Below are 12,732 nucleotides of genomic sequence, written 5' to 3'. Positions count from 1 at the left end.
GGGCAGGGAATGCAGGACAGGAGCAGGCACAACTTCGACCACCGCTGCGGATTCCACACATGACTTCATGCGTTCCCCTTCCGTACGCGGGCCAGTGACGCCCGGTCGAGGAGTTTCACTGTTTGTTTTCTGGAGAGACTTCGTCGAAGCCCCAAACCCTGATGCACCCCACCTCAAGAGGCGACACGCTGCCCCCCAGCTTGGCCATCCGCCAGCTGCCCGCGTCCGCGGCCGGCCCCGGCCTGAACCGAAGCCAGAGCGCCTCCGGCACGCGCGTCGGCGGCTTGCCGCGCCAGATCACCGTCAGTTGAATTGGGTCCGCTGCTTCGACCGCCGCCGCCTCTCCCACTCCCGCTCCTTCACCCACCCGCTGCCCTGCGTGCGCCGCCCCACCCTGCCTCGCGCCCCCCGTTTCGCCCTCCTGCCGGCCGCGGTCGCGGGCGGCGGCTGGGCGCATGCGCGCACGCACGCCCACCTCCTCTGGTGCAATGAGCAGCTCCCGTCGGCGCTCGTCGGCCCTGCCAGCGCTGCTGCTGCTGCTGCTGCTGCTGCTGCTGCTGCTGGCGCCTTTGCCGCTCGTGTTGATGCTGTCGCGGTTGCTGTCGCTGCCGCCGCCGCCGCCGCCGCATTGAAAGTGGTGCCACGTCTCCCGCGGCGCCCCCACCTGCTCAACCAGGCGCGCGGGCCACTTGTAGCGCAGCCACAGGTCGAGGGCCCCGCTGCTGCTGCTGCTGCTGCTGCTGCTGCTGCTGCTGCTGCTGCTGCTGCTGCTGCTGCTGCTGCTGCTGCTGCTGCTGCCTCCGCTGCTTCCGCCGCCGGCGGTGCTGGCATTCAGGTACCAGAGACCATCTAGCTTGCCCTGCAGGTGCGGGTCGGTTGGAAAATGCGGGTCTGTGCACAATGTGCATCTTCTGTTGTGGCCGACTAGCAACCAAAAGCAGGCAGCAGGGCGCATCACACCAGAGGGTGGGGGGTGCCGGAGCGACGGGACAGTGCCCAGGGTGGCCGGGTCAAAGGCCTGGGCAGGGACGATCCTGGTGGGTGCGCCTGGTCAGCACGGCCCAGTTATTGATGACGCGGCCTCAGGGCGTGCGGGCGCGGCGCGCGCGGGGGCGGGGGCGACGGGGCGGCGGGGCGGCCGTGCGGCCTGGTGTTGACGCGGCCAACATATAGGATGTTCAGCCTGCAACCGGGCGCCTCGTCGGGTGGGCGCTCACCGTCACAGTGACCTCCTCGTCCCAGCTGCCCGACAGGTTGGTCTGCGGAGGGCGGTCAGAAAGCGGGTGGCAGCGGCGGTGTTCGGCTCGGCGGGGCGGTCGGGGTTTGCATTTGAAGGGTGTGCGTACCACGAGCTGCGTGGGGCCTGACATGGGATGCGACAGCGGCACTCCAGGTTGGATAAACCAGGCAGGCTCCCAGCAAACGCAAGGTCTGGAGCCAGCCTTCCTACGGCTGCGTGGGATTGTCACATATATGGAACCAGCCGTTTTGTAACCACCCGCCTTTCCGAAGTCTTGGTAGAACCACCACGACACGTTTGACTGGTAGGCGTACTCTGACCAGATCACGTCATACGACGCCTCGCTGTAAACCGAGTACAGCGGCTGGGCGAAGCCGCCGCCGCTGCCGGCCGCCCAGTCGACGGGCGCCGGGCGATGCCGCCCGTGGGGGCCGGCGCTCGCGCTGTCGCGGCGGTGAGACAGGCTGCTCAGGCCGCCTGCATTGGTGATCACAACAATTTCGCGATCTGGTCCGGTGCGACTATGGGACAGGGTGCGCGCCCATGCACACGAGCAGCACTGGCGTGCCCCAGCCAGAGCGTCCCGTAACTCCAGGCAGGCGGGGCTGCCCCAGTCACTGCCACCATGCCGCCTCAAACCACCCATAAAGAATACAAGGTATTTAAACACCCTGCCTTCCCTGGCTCTGGCTCTCCCTCACCTGCATCCACGTCCACCTCCAGATCCCACCCGCCGCACACAAAACGGTGACGGGCCCCCGCCGCCAGCGCGACGCGCCGCGCGCCCCTGCCGACCACCACCCCCTCCCCCGCGCCCGCGGCCGCGGCGGCGCGCGCGGCGTCGTCGGCCGCCACGGCCGCGGCCACCGGGTGGCCGCGAGGCAGGGCGGAGAGGGCGTGGTCTGTGTATGCGGCTTGGCGGCGCCAGGTGGAGATCAGGGCCTCGTAATTGGGGCAGCGGGGCCTGCGCTTGGTCGGGTTGGGTGGGCAAGGGCAGCGGGCCAGTAAATCTCGTTGCTGCTCACAACCCCTGCGGGTGGGCGGAAGTTGCCGTCATCAACGACCAACCCAGCTCAAGACCCTGCGCCTGCAGCCCAACCCGCCCGCTTGTTGCCCCGAGCCATCGCCATTTGTGCGGCGGCAGCCGGCAGCCGGGTGCAGAGGTCGTGCACCTGCGATCGGCACTGCATGCACAACCGGTTGCGCCCTGCGGGTGCACCCTGTGCCCTGTTTTGTGGTGCACCCCATCCAAAGCCAAGCAGACGCCAGACAGAAAAGATCTCATCAGCGCTGCGACTGCGGGCGGACGCCGCGTGTGCGCGTCAAGAGGCCGGCTCACGTGGCGGTGGCGCAGGCGAGGAAGCCGGGGCCAGTGTAGTTCTGGGTGTCATGGAGTGTGTACTTGACATCGGCGCCCCATGTGTGCTCAGGGACCTGGGCTTGTTGGCGGAAAGGGCACGGGCTGTTGGGGTAAATGTCATGCGGCTGTCGTTCAAGGAAATATGAGTTGTTTTCCCCTGACGGCAATTCAAGATTGAGCGCGGCTGGGTGTACAAGCGCTGCTAGACGGGCGTCTGCAGCGAGCTGTGTCACTGACAGCTTCTGCGTTTGCCCCTGTGCCGCCGCAGTGCAACGGTGTGGTGATAGCGCGCCGGTCCGCCCTCTTATCAGCTACGTGCTTGCAAATGCGGATGATCCAAGACATTGTCATGGCAGTGCGATGAGGGGTTCAGGTCTTCACACCGGGCCAGCCTGCAAATAAAGGCCTGGCAGGGCCTGGGAGTCGTGTGTGTGGCTGGCCATCACCACCCTGCTCACCTTTAGCAGCAGGCGCGTGAAGTTTGACCAGGCAGGACCCTGGGTCAAACAAGGGAAGGGGGCCGTTTTGTTTGCGTATCAGAGGGGCAGCAGGGGTTGCGTCGTTGGCACGGGTTAGGGGTGGGCCGCGCACGCGTGGATTGACGCCGTCAAGTCACCGCCGATGGTGCAGCACGGCAACAAGCCTGAGTGGCGCATGAGGGCACCATGGCGGCCCTGGTGCTCGCCCAGCGCATCCAGGTGCCAAAGCAGAACTGGGCCGCGACGGCAGGGCGAGGGCGGGGCGGCTGCATGGGTGTGGCGGCCGCACCTCCGAGGTGCACTGCGCGTCGGCCGCGCAGGCCGCCGCCGCGCGAGCGGCGGCCCTGAAGCGCGCCGTCTTCTTTGGGTCGCTCTGGACGCCGAATATCCAGGTGTCGCCGATCTCCCCTAGAATTTGATGTTCAGGACGAGAGTGCGATCAGACAGGTCAGTGATGAAATGTTTGGGGGATGAGACGAAGTGATCTCTGCGCCCATCCGTGGTGCTGCCGCGGCGGCTGTCCATCGCGGCTGTGCGGCTGCACCCGCACACTCGGACAAATTGAAAGCGCAGGCTGTGGCATTCGACACCGCGCAACTGACAAGCCTCAGCATCTTGAAGGGTCCAATCATGAATCCCTGCAACCGTCAACGCCGCCGGCGTGACAGCCGTGCGGGCGCCCACCTGTCACCACGGGCAGCCACACGCTGCCGCCCTCGGCCACCGCCCACACCGCGTCAGAGAAGGCCTCGAACGTCGACGCCACCACTGGAAAATTTGAGTGGGTCGTGCACAAACATCGGGAGGCGAGACGTTCACGCAAGGTGCAATCTAAGAGATTGCTGCTGTCGACAGAGGCCGTGGGCTTGGCGCGGCATTGGTGCTTGCTTGGCACTGTGTGATCAAACGAGGCGGTCAAAGTGTGGTCAACACGTGCGGGCCGCTTTCGTCTGCCGGCTGACCTTTGTGGCCGGGGAAGCTGTTGCGCAGCATCTGGAAGACCGTGAAGACCTCAAACACGGAGGTGGGGGGCCCTACAAAGTTGAGGGGGAAGTATCAGAATCAATCAGCACAACAACATCAATTGTTTGGGGCCCGGCAAAGAGGCCCGGATGCAGTGCATTCTGAGGCTGTTTGCTACTCGACCTCGGGCGCCGGTCGCTGCATCGAGGCGGTTGGCTGACGCCAGCGAGCGACGCGAGGCATCCTTTCGGCCCCCCCCGGAAGCCAAAACCTGAGCGCCTCGGGCTACTGCTGCTTGGGTGTATTTCTTGCGTTTGCGTGTGGGTGTGCGGTCGCCGACCCCCACCTGTGTTGTCGTTGCGCCAGGAGGTGCACAGCACGTGGTTTAGTCCCTGAGCCCTGATGCACTGGTCTGGGGGGTCCAGGAAGACCTCGGGTGACCCGGGGTAGGGCCGGCTGATGCCCCCGTAGCCGCCTGGTGATTTTGCGTGCGGAAGAAGAAGGTACGAGCACTTGACATTGTGAACAAGGGCGAGTGCCAGGGCCAGGATGAGTGCAGGTGGGGGGGGGGATGGCGGACGCGGCTGCAGCAGACTAGAATTTGGCCATGTCTGTATTATTGAATGATTTTTCCATCATGGGAACAATTCTGTGTTGACATATGATGGGTTCCCGGGACAAGTGGCTGGGCTGACGGACTGAATGCAACAACAAGACTTGTCCATCCAGCGCCGTCCGCGGCCCGCGCAGCGCCGTGCTCGGGCCGGACGCCGCCAGTGCCTCGAACAAGCAGGTGCATGGCGGACGCCACAAACGGCGGGGCGCTGCATGCCGAACCCCTCACCAGGGTGCACGAATGTCAGGAGCTCCTGGCCGCTCTCGGTGTCTCGCCACAGGAACGGTGTGTACTTTGGGACTCCTGGCGGCGCGCTGCCTGTATTGACGCCTGCGGTGCGACAGGCAAGTGCAAGTGCTTGGTCACGATGCTGAGGCGGCAGCGGGGCGTTGCGGCGCCATGCGTCAAGATGACGATTGCTGGGCTCCCTTCACCACATTGTGCCCCACCAGCTGGCGAGCACATCAGATGAGCCAGGCACCACAGGCCACAACGCCAAGCTGAAGCCATCGGCAGCAAAAAAGCGGACGCGGCAGCCAGCGCCCGAGCATCCGCCAGCCAGCAATGCCAGGGCGCTGAGTTAGCTGCGGCTGCAGCTGCTGCGAGCGGCACCCACCGATGCTGAGAGATTTGACGCCGGCGGCCCTCATAAGGGGGATGGCGGCGCGTGTAATGCCTGGGACGTCCCGCTGAGAGGGATTCAATGAGTCTGTATTAGCGAGCACAAGATGAGTCTGGAGAATAACAACAACTGTCAGCTCGCAACCAAAAGCGAAACCTTAACGCCTCAGGTAGGCTTCTTCCACTGGAAGCAGCAGCGCGATGCAGTGGCGCCCGCCCAGGCACGGTTCTTCACCCCTCAGGAGCATGGCGGCTGAATCGGAATTGCGACTGTGCGCTCAAGCTCGCGCGCACGTTCATACACGCGCTGAGTACAGGCAGTCGCTCACCAGGATGGCGGTCGTCTTGTTGGGCTGGCCGAACGCAGCGTCGAGAGACCTCGTTAGGTCGAACGCGGCGCCAAACAGCCAGGGGTTGGGGTAAAACTCGTACTGGGCGTTGTGCGGGTGCTATTGGTGACGCCGGGTGGTGTTGTGGGCGGGGGGCGGTCGGTATGAGGGTGCCTCAGTGTGCTGAGAGTGACGCATTCGGAGTTGGTCAACCGGCGACATGGGGTGCGGCGCCAGGCGGCTGCGGGCGCTGGAGCCGAAGGCCGGCGGGAGTGCGCGTTTTTCTGTGAGCAACCTCGCCAGCGGCAACACGAGGCGGGCTGGGCGGGGGGGAGGGGGATCGCCGGGCCGCACCGCGTGCCATGTGATGGCGCCCTGGCGTATGCCCCGGCGGACCAGCCGCCGCGTGTAGCTGTCGGGGCACGCCACCCCCAGGTTTGGCGGGCAATTAAAGAACAGGTCGAGGAGCCTGCGGCATGTGCATGTATGTGTGCGCGTGCATTGTGAGGAAGGGATGTTATGTGTGCGTGCGTTGTAAGAAAGGTATTTTGTGCATGCATGCATGCGCGCGTGCGTGTGTGCGTGCGTGTGCGTGTGTGTGTGTGTGTGTGTGTGTATGTGTGTGTGTGTGTGTGTGTGTGTGCTTATGTGTGTGCGTGTGTTTGTGTGTGTGTATGAATGCATGAGTGTGGACGCTTGCATGTGTGTGTGCAGGAGAGAGAGCGTGTGCATGGCGTGCGTCGGAGCTCAAGTTCTTGTCGAACACAGGGGTGTGATGTATCTTGCGTCAAAGGGCTGAAGCACCCGGTGCCAAGGCCGACGCCCGCAGCAAGCAACAAACCGTCTGGTGTCGCACGGCCGGCGCCAAATAGCACCCCCGGCATCGCAGCTCGCCGCACGCGCCCACACCATGAGTGGGTCGTGTAGACGTAGCGCTGCCCGGGGTCCCACCAGCCAAAGGCGCGCACCGCGTCCGCGATCCACACCTGCGTCGGTGCATGGTCGACGGCACTCTGGTTTTGGCTGCCGGTGCACGGCCATGCTGGCACGGCGGGGTGGCGGGGGCATCCGCGCATGGGTGCTTGTGAGGGATTTGAGCAGCCGGGTGTGAGCAAGGTCATGGCCGTGGCTCCGCATCTTCCCACACCCATGAATGTCATCATGCAGTGTGCATGCCGGTTGCGCAAGCGAGACGGCACACTCGTGGCTTCATCACAGAAACGAGCCGGCCATGTTGAGCGCCGGGCTGCCAGGTGTCGCGCCCACCGCTCGTGGTAGGAACTCTGTGAAATATGCGCTGAGGACTTCGCTATCCAGGCCGGTCTGCCGCTCCTCTATCCAGTATCCCACGTCCACTGTGGTTCGGGTGGGGCGTGACTGGCGGTCGGTGGCCCATCGGCTGGCAGGCACAACCGCTCGTGAGCAGGACGCAGCGTTGGTTGCGATCGGTCGCGCGCCTCACAAGCCTGCTGTTCTCTAAGCGGCGGATGCCCAGGTATAGAAACGCAGAGCTGCGGGGTCTGGATCCGGCTGGTTGATCGCTGCTGGCGTCACCCGTGCGTTGCGGCACGGCGGGTCCAGTTCGATCACGCACGGTGGTTGCCGAAGACCACGTGCACGGTGGGCTGTTCAGCATACGCCAGGGCGCACAGCACGAAGAGGACGGCACCACACAGGCAGCAGACATGTGATTTCATGCCCATGATCTTGCTGATTTTGAAAGTGTGATAGTACTGTAACAACAAATGCTACCGACACAGTCATAAATAAGTATGCATGTCATCCTGCTTGGATCTTTTAAGTCATTATCATCGACAGCACCATCGCCCGGAAACTTTCATGAGTGTCGCAGACACTCGCGTATCCTTAGCAAAACACAACAATTGACTCCACCTCTACCATCTGAAGACAATGCGCTCTCTGGCTTCTGGGCGCTGCACCCACTGCGTCTGCAGTGTGTTGCCAGTGCGTGCCCTGCTGCCTAGAGCGCTCGCCCCATCTTCACGGCAGCGCGGCGCGGCAGCTGAAGGCCCAAACAGTGGGTGCAGCAACAGGAGCAGCAGCATCAACAGCAGCAGACGCAGCAGACGCACCGCAAATGGCAAGCTGCGGGCGTCGCGGCGGGACGATGATGTGCAGCCAGTGCCGCCGGTGGCGCTGGCGACGAGCGACGAGCCGGAGGCGCTGCGGCGGGATGCAGACTGTGAGCACATTGTGATATACTTTTCAATGATTGCCTCTGAATTTCAACAATTATTCCATGAATTTTCCTTTGAGTGAGCCGTTTTGAGTAATGTGCAGCTAGGCTTGCCGGCCTGACGAACCTGCCACCCATCCCGACCACACCCGCGCTCTTACGCCCCTCCGCCCCGTCTGCCCGGCGCACCCCAACACCCATGCCGCCCGCTGCCCCCGCCGCAAAACCAACAACCCAAGGGATTGCCGGCATGATTGCCCTGTGGCTTGACGAGGAGTGGTGCCCCCAGGGGGTGCACCAGGACCTGGGCCGCGCGGCCGGCGACGCCTACGCCCGCATCCGCGCCGGCGGTGAGCGGCGCGCCCCGCACCAGCCGCGCGCAAGCTGCACTGCGCGCCGTTGGCCTCGCGCTGGCCCCCACCATCCTCTCAGCACAGCCATCGCTGTCCCCACCCTAAACTCCCACGGGCACATGCGCTCACACACACAAGATCACACGCACGCGCACACACACACACACACACACACACACACACACACACACACACACGCACGCACGCACGTACGCACGCACACACATGCACACACACATACACACACGCGCGCACGCGCACGCAGGGGAGGACGAGATGGGCGGCCTGCTGTTGGCCCTCAGCAACGAGCTTATGGGCTTCAATTACCGGGAGTGCTTTGTTGGCCCCTTTGACGTCTCAAACAAGGTGGGGCCGGAGGCCTAGGACAACGATGCAAGCAAATTCGCCATTTGGGGCCCCTTTGCTTTGCTTGGCCAGGCAGCCGCGTTGGAGCATTCCGACCCAAGAGCAAGGGGCGGGGCCTTGCCTGTTGCGGCATGCGCCGGGGCCACCCCGCGCAGCAGCTGCGCCAGCGAACCGGGAGCTTGCCGCCCCCTTTGTTCCCGCACGCCAAATTGCCGTCCTGCTGGTGGCATTCGCCTTGCCGCTTGCATCGAAGCCTCTGGCACCTGCCCGGGCACTTCGTCACAGGCCTGACATTCACCCTGCCGCGTTTCTGATACACCCCAAACCCTATATCATGTCGCCCAGGTGGTGAAGATGCTGATGCAGCGCGAGGGCACCGATGTTTGCTGCACGTCAGATTCGGATGCGACGCGGGCCGCGCGGTTCGAGGCGGGCTCGGACCGCCAGGCGTGACCTGATCAATCAGCGCCTTCTTCCATTTTTTCCCGCCGAGCAGGTCGTGGCCCTCAAAATGCGAAACAAATGTGAATGCGAAAGCAACCCTTTCGCGCCACCGCCGACGGCGCACGCAGCCAGCCATTTCCTCTGCACAGTTTGTTGTTTGCCGGCCTCATGCGCCCTGCACGGCTGCGCGCCAGCGGCCGCTGCAGGGTTCAACACCCACCTGCTCCCGCCGCGCTCTCCTTCGCGTGCTTCTTAAGGCACAAATCGAGAGCGGCGCCGCTGGTAACCAGCGGGTTGCCGGCAGTAGGCCTTTTGCCTTCAACTTCAAACCCTAGAAAGGCAGTGTGCATACAGCAAGTTGCAAGCCTGTGCGGTTTCCCTTAAGAAGGGGGGAACCTTGGGTTTTGGCTGCTGGCTGTAATTTGCGAATTGCTGGGCGAGCGCCTCCTTGCTGTATGCACCGCCTCAACCATGCCAGGGAGTGGATGTAAAATCTAGAAATGACAGGCCGACGACTGCCATCCTTTGCAAACCCTCAAATGTCCTGTACCATTTGTACTGTGTCTGCATCCTCCTGGAACGCGGGGTGGTGAGGGGGTATGCACCGTTTGTGAAGAGTGGTGTGAAGGTGTGGGGTGCACGCAGGTGTATGTGGCGGAGAGCTCCCGGGTGCGGCCCCTACGGTCGTCGCCCAGGCAAGATTTTGAATCGTCCAAAGGACCGCAGCGCGACGTTGCGGGGAGATGACATGCGGGGCGTCATACTGGCGTGTGGCAGCAGGTGTCTTTTCCACACTGCATCGGGCCAGGTGTAGCAGTCTACCTCAGGCTGATGTTGCGGGTCTGCCTTGAGCCAGATGATGAATGCCACCCACGTGTTTATCATAGCCTGTTGCAGGCCGCTTTGTGGGCGGCCCGTTGCTGTCGATCGCTTTGTCTACACTCTGTAGAGCATGCATGTAGGAGCACGGCTGAATGGCCTTTATTTGCCCCCTTGCCTTACCCCCAGATTGCTGATGTGCTCTCGTGCTGTAGAGGTGCACAACACTGCAGCTGGGGTCCAGGCCATGTGCGGGAGTGTAATACTGCACTGTGCCTCAGCAGAAAGAGTCGTCGGGTTACACGTTTGGGGGTCGGGTGCCCAGATGCGGCAGTCCGGGCCGCTGTGTGCAGTCACCACCTCTGTCGCTTGAGCTGTCATTATATGTATTAAACATATTGCGATACAGTTGCCGCAATTGTTGCTGTTTCGAATGAGATTCCGACATGCAGCGAGCCTTCCGCGCAAACCGAAACGGTACTCCATCTCCGCCACCCCATCGATCGAAGCGTAGAATACCGCTGTGATTTGAGGTTGTCACATCAATCAGATAAGCATCCTCGCCGATCGGCCCGGTCGATTTAAAGACGAGCTGTCATTGGCATCATCAACTTGCGCCCGCGGGCTGCGTGGCCAAGGATCCGGGCAGTGCTTGAGCGTATAGAGATAGAAGCTCAACATCAGCGCGGCAGTGGGGCTGTCGACATGGACGGACGAGGACCTCGCGGCGACGCGAGCGGGACCAGCTGGCCAGCTGGTGAGGCACGCCGCAGCCTGCAGTCACCGGCTCTTGCTCGTGTCACCTGCGCGACACTTGGCACGTCAGACCAAAAGTTTTGACAGATATGTGCTTGAGCTTTGGGGTCGTGGGTGGCAATGCGAACGGCTCTTGCGCATGGCACGGCATCGAGCGTTGATCACGCACGATGTTGTGCATCCGAACAGCTGGCGGACTGCCGGTGCCTTCGTTGCAGCGGCCCCCGCCAACCCCCAGATGAACTCTTCACATCCGCCCCTCTCATTCTGAACCTTAACAGGTGCATCGGGCCCCGCCCCTGAGGGTACCGCCACCCAACTGCAGCCCTCCACAGCTGCTGGAGGGCAGAATGCGCCAAGCGAGCACTGGAGCTGGCGGCCGGCGCCAATCCAAACGCTGTTCTACCAGCAGCAACAGCAGCAGCAGCAGCAGCAGCAGCAGCAGCAGCAGCAGCAGCAGCAGCAGCAGCAACAGCAGCAGCACCACCACCAGCAACAGCCACAGCAGCAGCAGCAGCTGCAGCACTCAGACGATGCATCATTTGCATGGACTCCGCCGCGCCTGGGTGGGCGCGAACTGCATGCAAAACAGGGCTGCATCAGGCTTTGTGTCCTCAAAGAAGTGCTTTTGCTCCTGTCACTCTCTCAGGAACAACACTTGCCAAGACTGCCGCACCCCGTTAGTTGCCCGACGCCCTGCCTCAGAACAAACATCTAAGTGCGCTCCGTTGCGGTGCACCCCCCCCCTCACCTGCCACCCCCAGGTTTTCTCCGCTGGTGCCGCAGCTGCGACCCCACTGCCGCCGTCGCCCTGGCCGCTGCGCCCCCGGGCCAGCGGCCCCCAGAGCAGGCGGCCGCGCGGGGCCGTGAATGGGCGGCTGCGCTCGAGCTAGGCTGCGGCATAGAGGCGCTGCAGGAGGGGCTGGAGCATGTGCTGGACCAAGACAGCGCAGAGTTCATGCGTGAGCACATGCAGCAATTGGGCCCAGCGCTGCGGCAGCTGCTGCCGCGCCTGAACGCCGCGCCGGGCGCGTCGTTGCTGACAGAAGGCTTGTGGCAAGAGGCGGCGGCCGCGCTAAGGGGGGCGCGCCTGGACCCGCCCAAGGCGGTGCACGTGGTATGGTGGGCGGTGTGCAGACAGCAGCAGCGCCAAGGGGAGGAGCAGCAGCGGCGGCGGCGGTCGCCGTGGGGACGACCGCGTCAGCCGCGCTACATGTCGGCATTTGAAGGCGTGCATTGGTTGGAGGCGTCGCGCAAGTGGGCCGCCAAGGTGCCCGCAGGGGACCGCCTTTCAACAATCGCCAAGTGCGCGGGCGGCGGCGCCTCGGCCTGGCGGGCGGGCATGGGTGGAAGCTGCCGGCAGCGCCTGGTTTCGTCCCCCTTGAGGCAACCATGAGAGCGAACGCCATATGCGCGCAAGCCTTGACCCCCCGCGTGGGCACCACCCCTCATGCGATTGCTGCCTCCCAATGCAAAAAAACAGGTTCGATGACGAGGAGTTCGCCGCGCGCGTGTTCGACGTCGCTGCGCTGCTGCTGATCGGCGAGGCAGGGTGCGTCAACTTTGGGGCTGCTGACGCCACGGTGTTGACCGGGCAGCTGCAGGGCAGTAAGGCGCTGCGGAGCATTGGCAGAATCGGGTACGAGCTGCGCAAGTACAGGGTTGGCCATGCCGAGACAGGAGGGGCGGCCGTCGCGGCAACGGCAGCAGCGACATTGGGTGCGCCGGCCGCTGCGCCCGCAGCGGCCGGCGTCGAGATCGGGAGTGCGCCAGGTGGTGCGGCGAGGACGACAGCGCTCCACACATTAGCGGTGGCGACAGTAGCGGTTCCTCAGATCAGCCAGCAGGACCACAACACCATTGAGCAGCACCAGAGCTGGCAGCAGACGCGTGACATGGCACAGCAGCAAGGGCATCAGCAGCAACAGCAGCAGCAGCAGCAGCGGCAGCGGCAGCCTTGGCGCAAGTCCGGCTACCGAGGAGTGTATTGGCACTCTGCGCATCAGTACTGGTACACACGAATACGGCGTGGAAGATACCAATGCAAGCTCCCCGGCAGGTGCGATGCCTGTTTAACACATCAGCCAGTAGCAATAAGGTCGACCCCATGACCGCCCGGCTTGCAGTTGCGGCGCTGGTCGGAGCGGCTCTGCGTGCTCCAGTCTCAAGCCAGCCGTTGTGCCCACAAC

General features: G+C 63.6%; 3 protein-coding genes across 3 annotated transcripts in view; 2 read left to right on the top strand and 1 right to left on the bottom strand.

Annotated features, from left to right (window-relative positions):
* Positions 1-115: 115 nt before the first annotated feature.
* Positions 116-5,168, bottom strand: MNEG_4252 (hypothetical protein; the record flags this gene model as incomplete). Its single annotated transcript, XM_014047274.1, has 12 exons — positions 116-859; positions 1,218-1,259; positions 1,536-1,717; positions 1,942-2,204; positions 2,580-2,674; positions 3,059-3,097; positions 3,369-3,487; positions 3,764-3,847; positions 4,042-4,113; positions 4,389-4,517; positions 4,887-4,988; positions 5,108-5,168. 12 exons carry the CDS (start codon positions 5,166-5,168, stop codon positions 116-118), a joined length of 1,932 nt encoding a protein of 643 aa, XP_013902728.1.
* A 2,887-nt stretch (positions 5,169-8,055) lies between these two features.
* Positions 8,056-8,977, top strand: MNEG_4251 (hypothetical protein; the record flags this gene model as incomplete). The annotated part of the gene is made up of 3 exons (XM_014047273.1): positions 8,056-8,155; positions 8,424-8,524; positions 8,870-8,977. The coding sequence occupies 3 exons, from the start codon at positions 8,056-8,058 to the stop codon at positions 8,975-8,977; spliced, it is 309 nt and encodes a 102-aa protein (XP_013902727.1).
* Positions 8,978-11,513: 2,536 nt separating this feature from the next.
* Positions 11,514-12,732, top strand: part of MNEG_4250 (hypothetical protein) — a gene marked incomplete at both ends in the record, with an annotated part of 3,313 nt that continues 2,094 nt past the window's right edge. The window contains 2 exons of the mRNA XM_014047272.1: positions 11,514-11,665; positions 12,027-12,554. Coding sequence (XP_013902726.1) covers positions 11,514-11,665; positions 12,027-12,554 — 680 coding nt within the window. The remainder of the gene's footprint in view (positions 11,666-12,026; positions 12,555-12,732) is intronic.

Source organism: Monoraphidium neglectum, assembly GCF_000611645.1.
Source record: "Monoraphidium neglectum strain SAG 48.87 unplaced genomic scaffold scaffold00580, whole genome shotgun sequence".
Classification (NCBI taxonomy): Eukaryota; Viridiplantae; Chlorophyta; class Chlorophyceae; order Sphaeropleales; family Selenastraceae; genus Monoraphidium; species Monoraphidium neglectum.
This window is presented reverse-complemented; position numbering and strand designations above follow the sequence as displayed.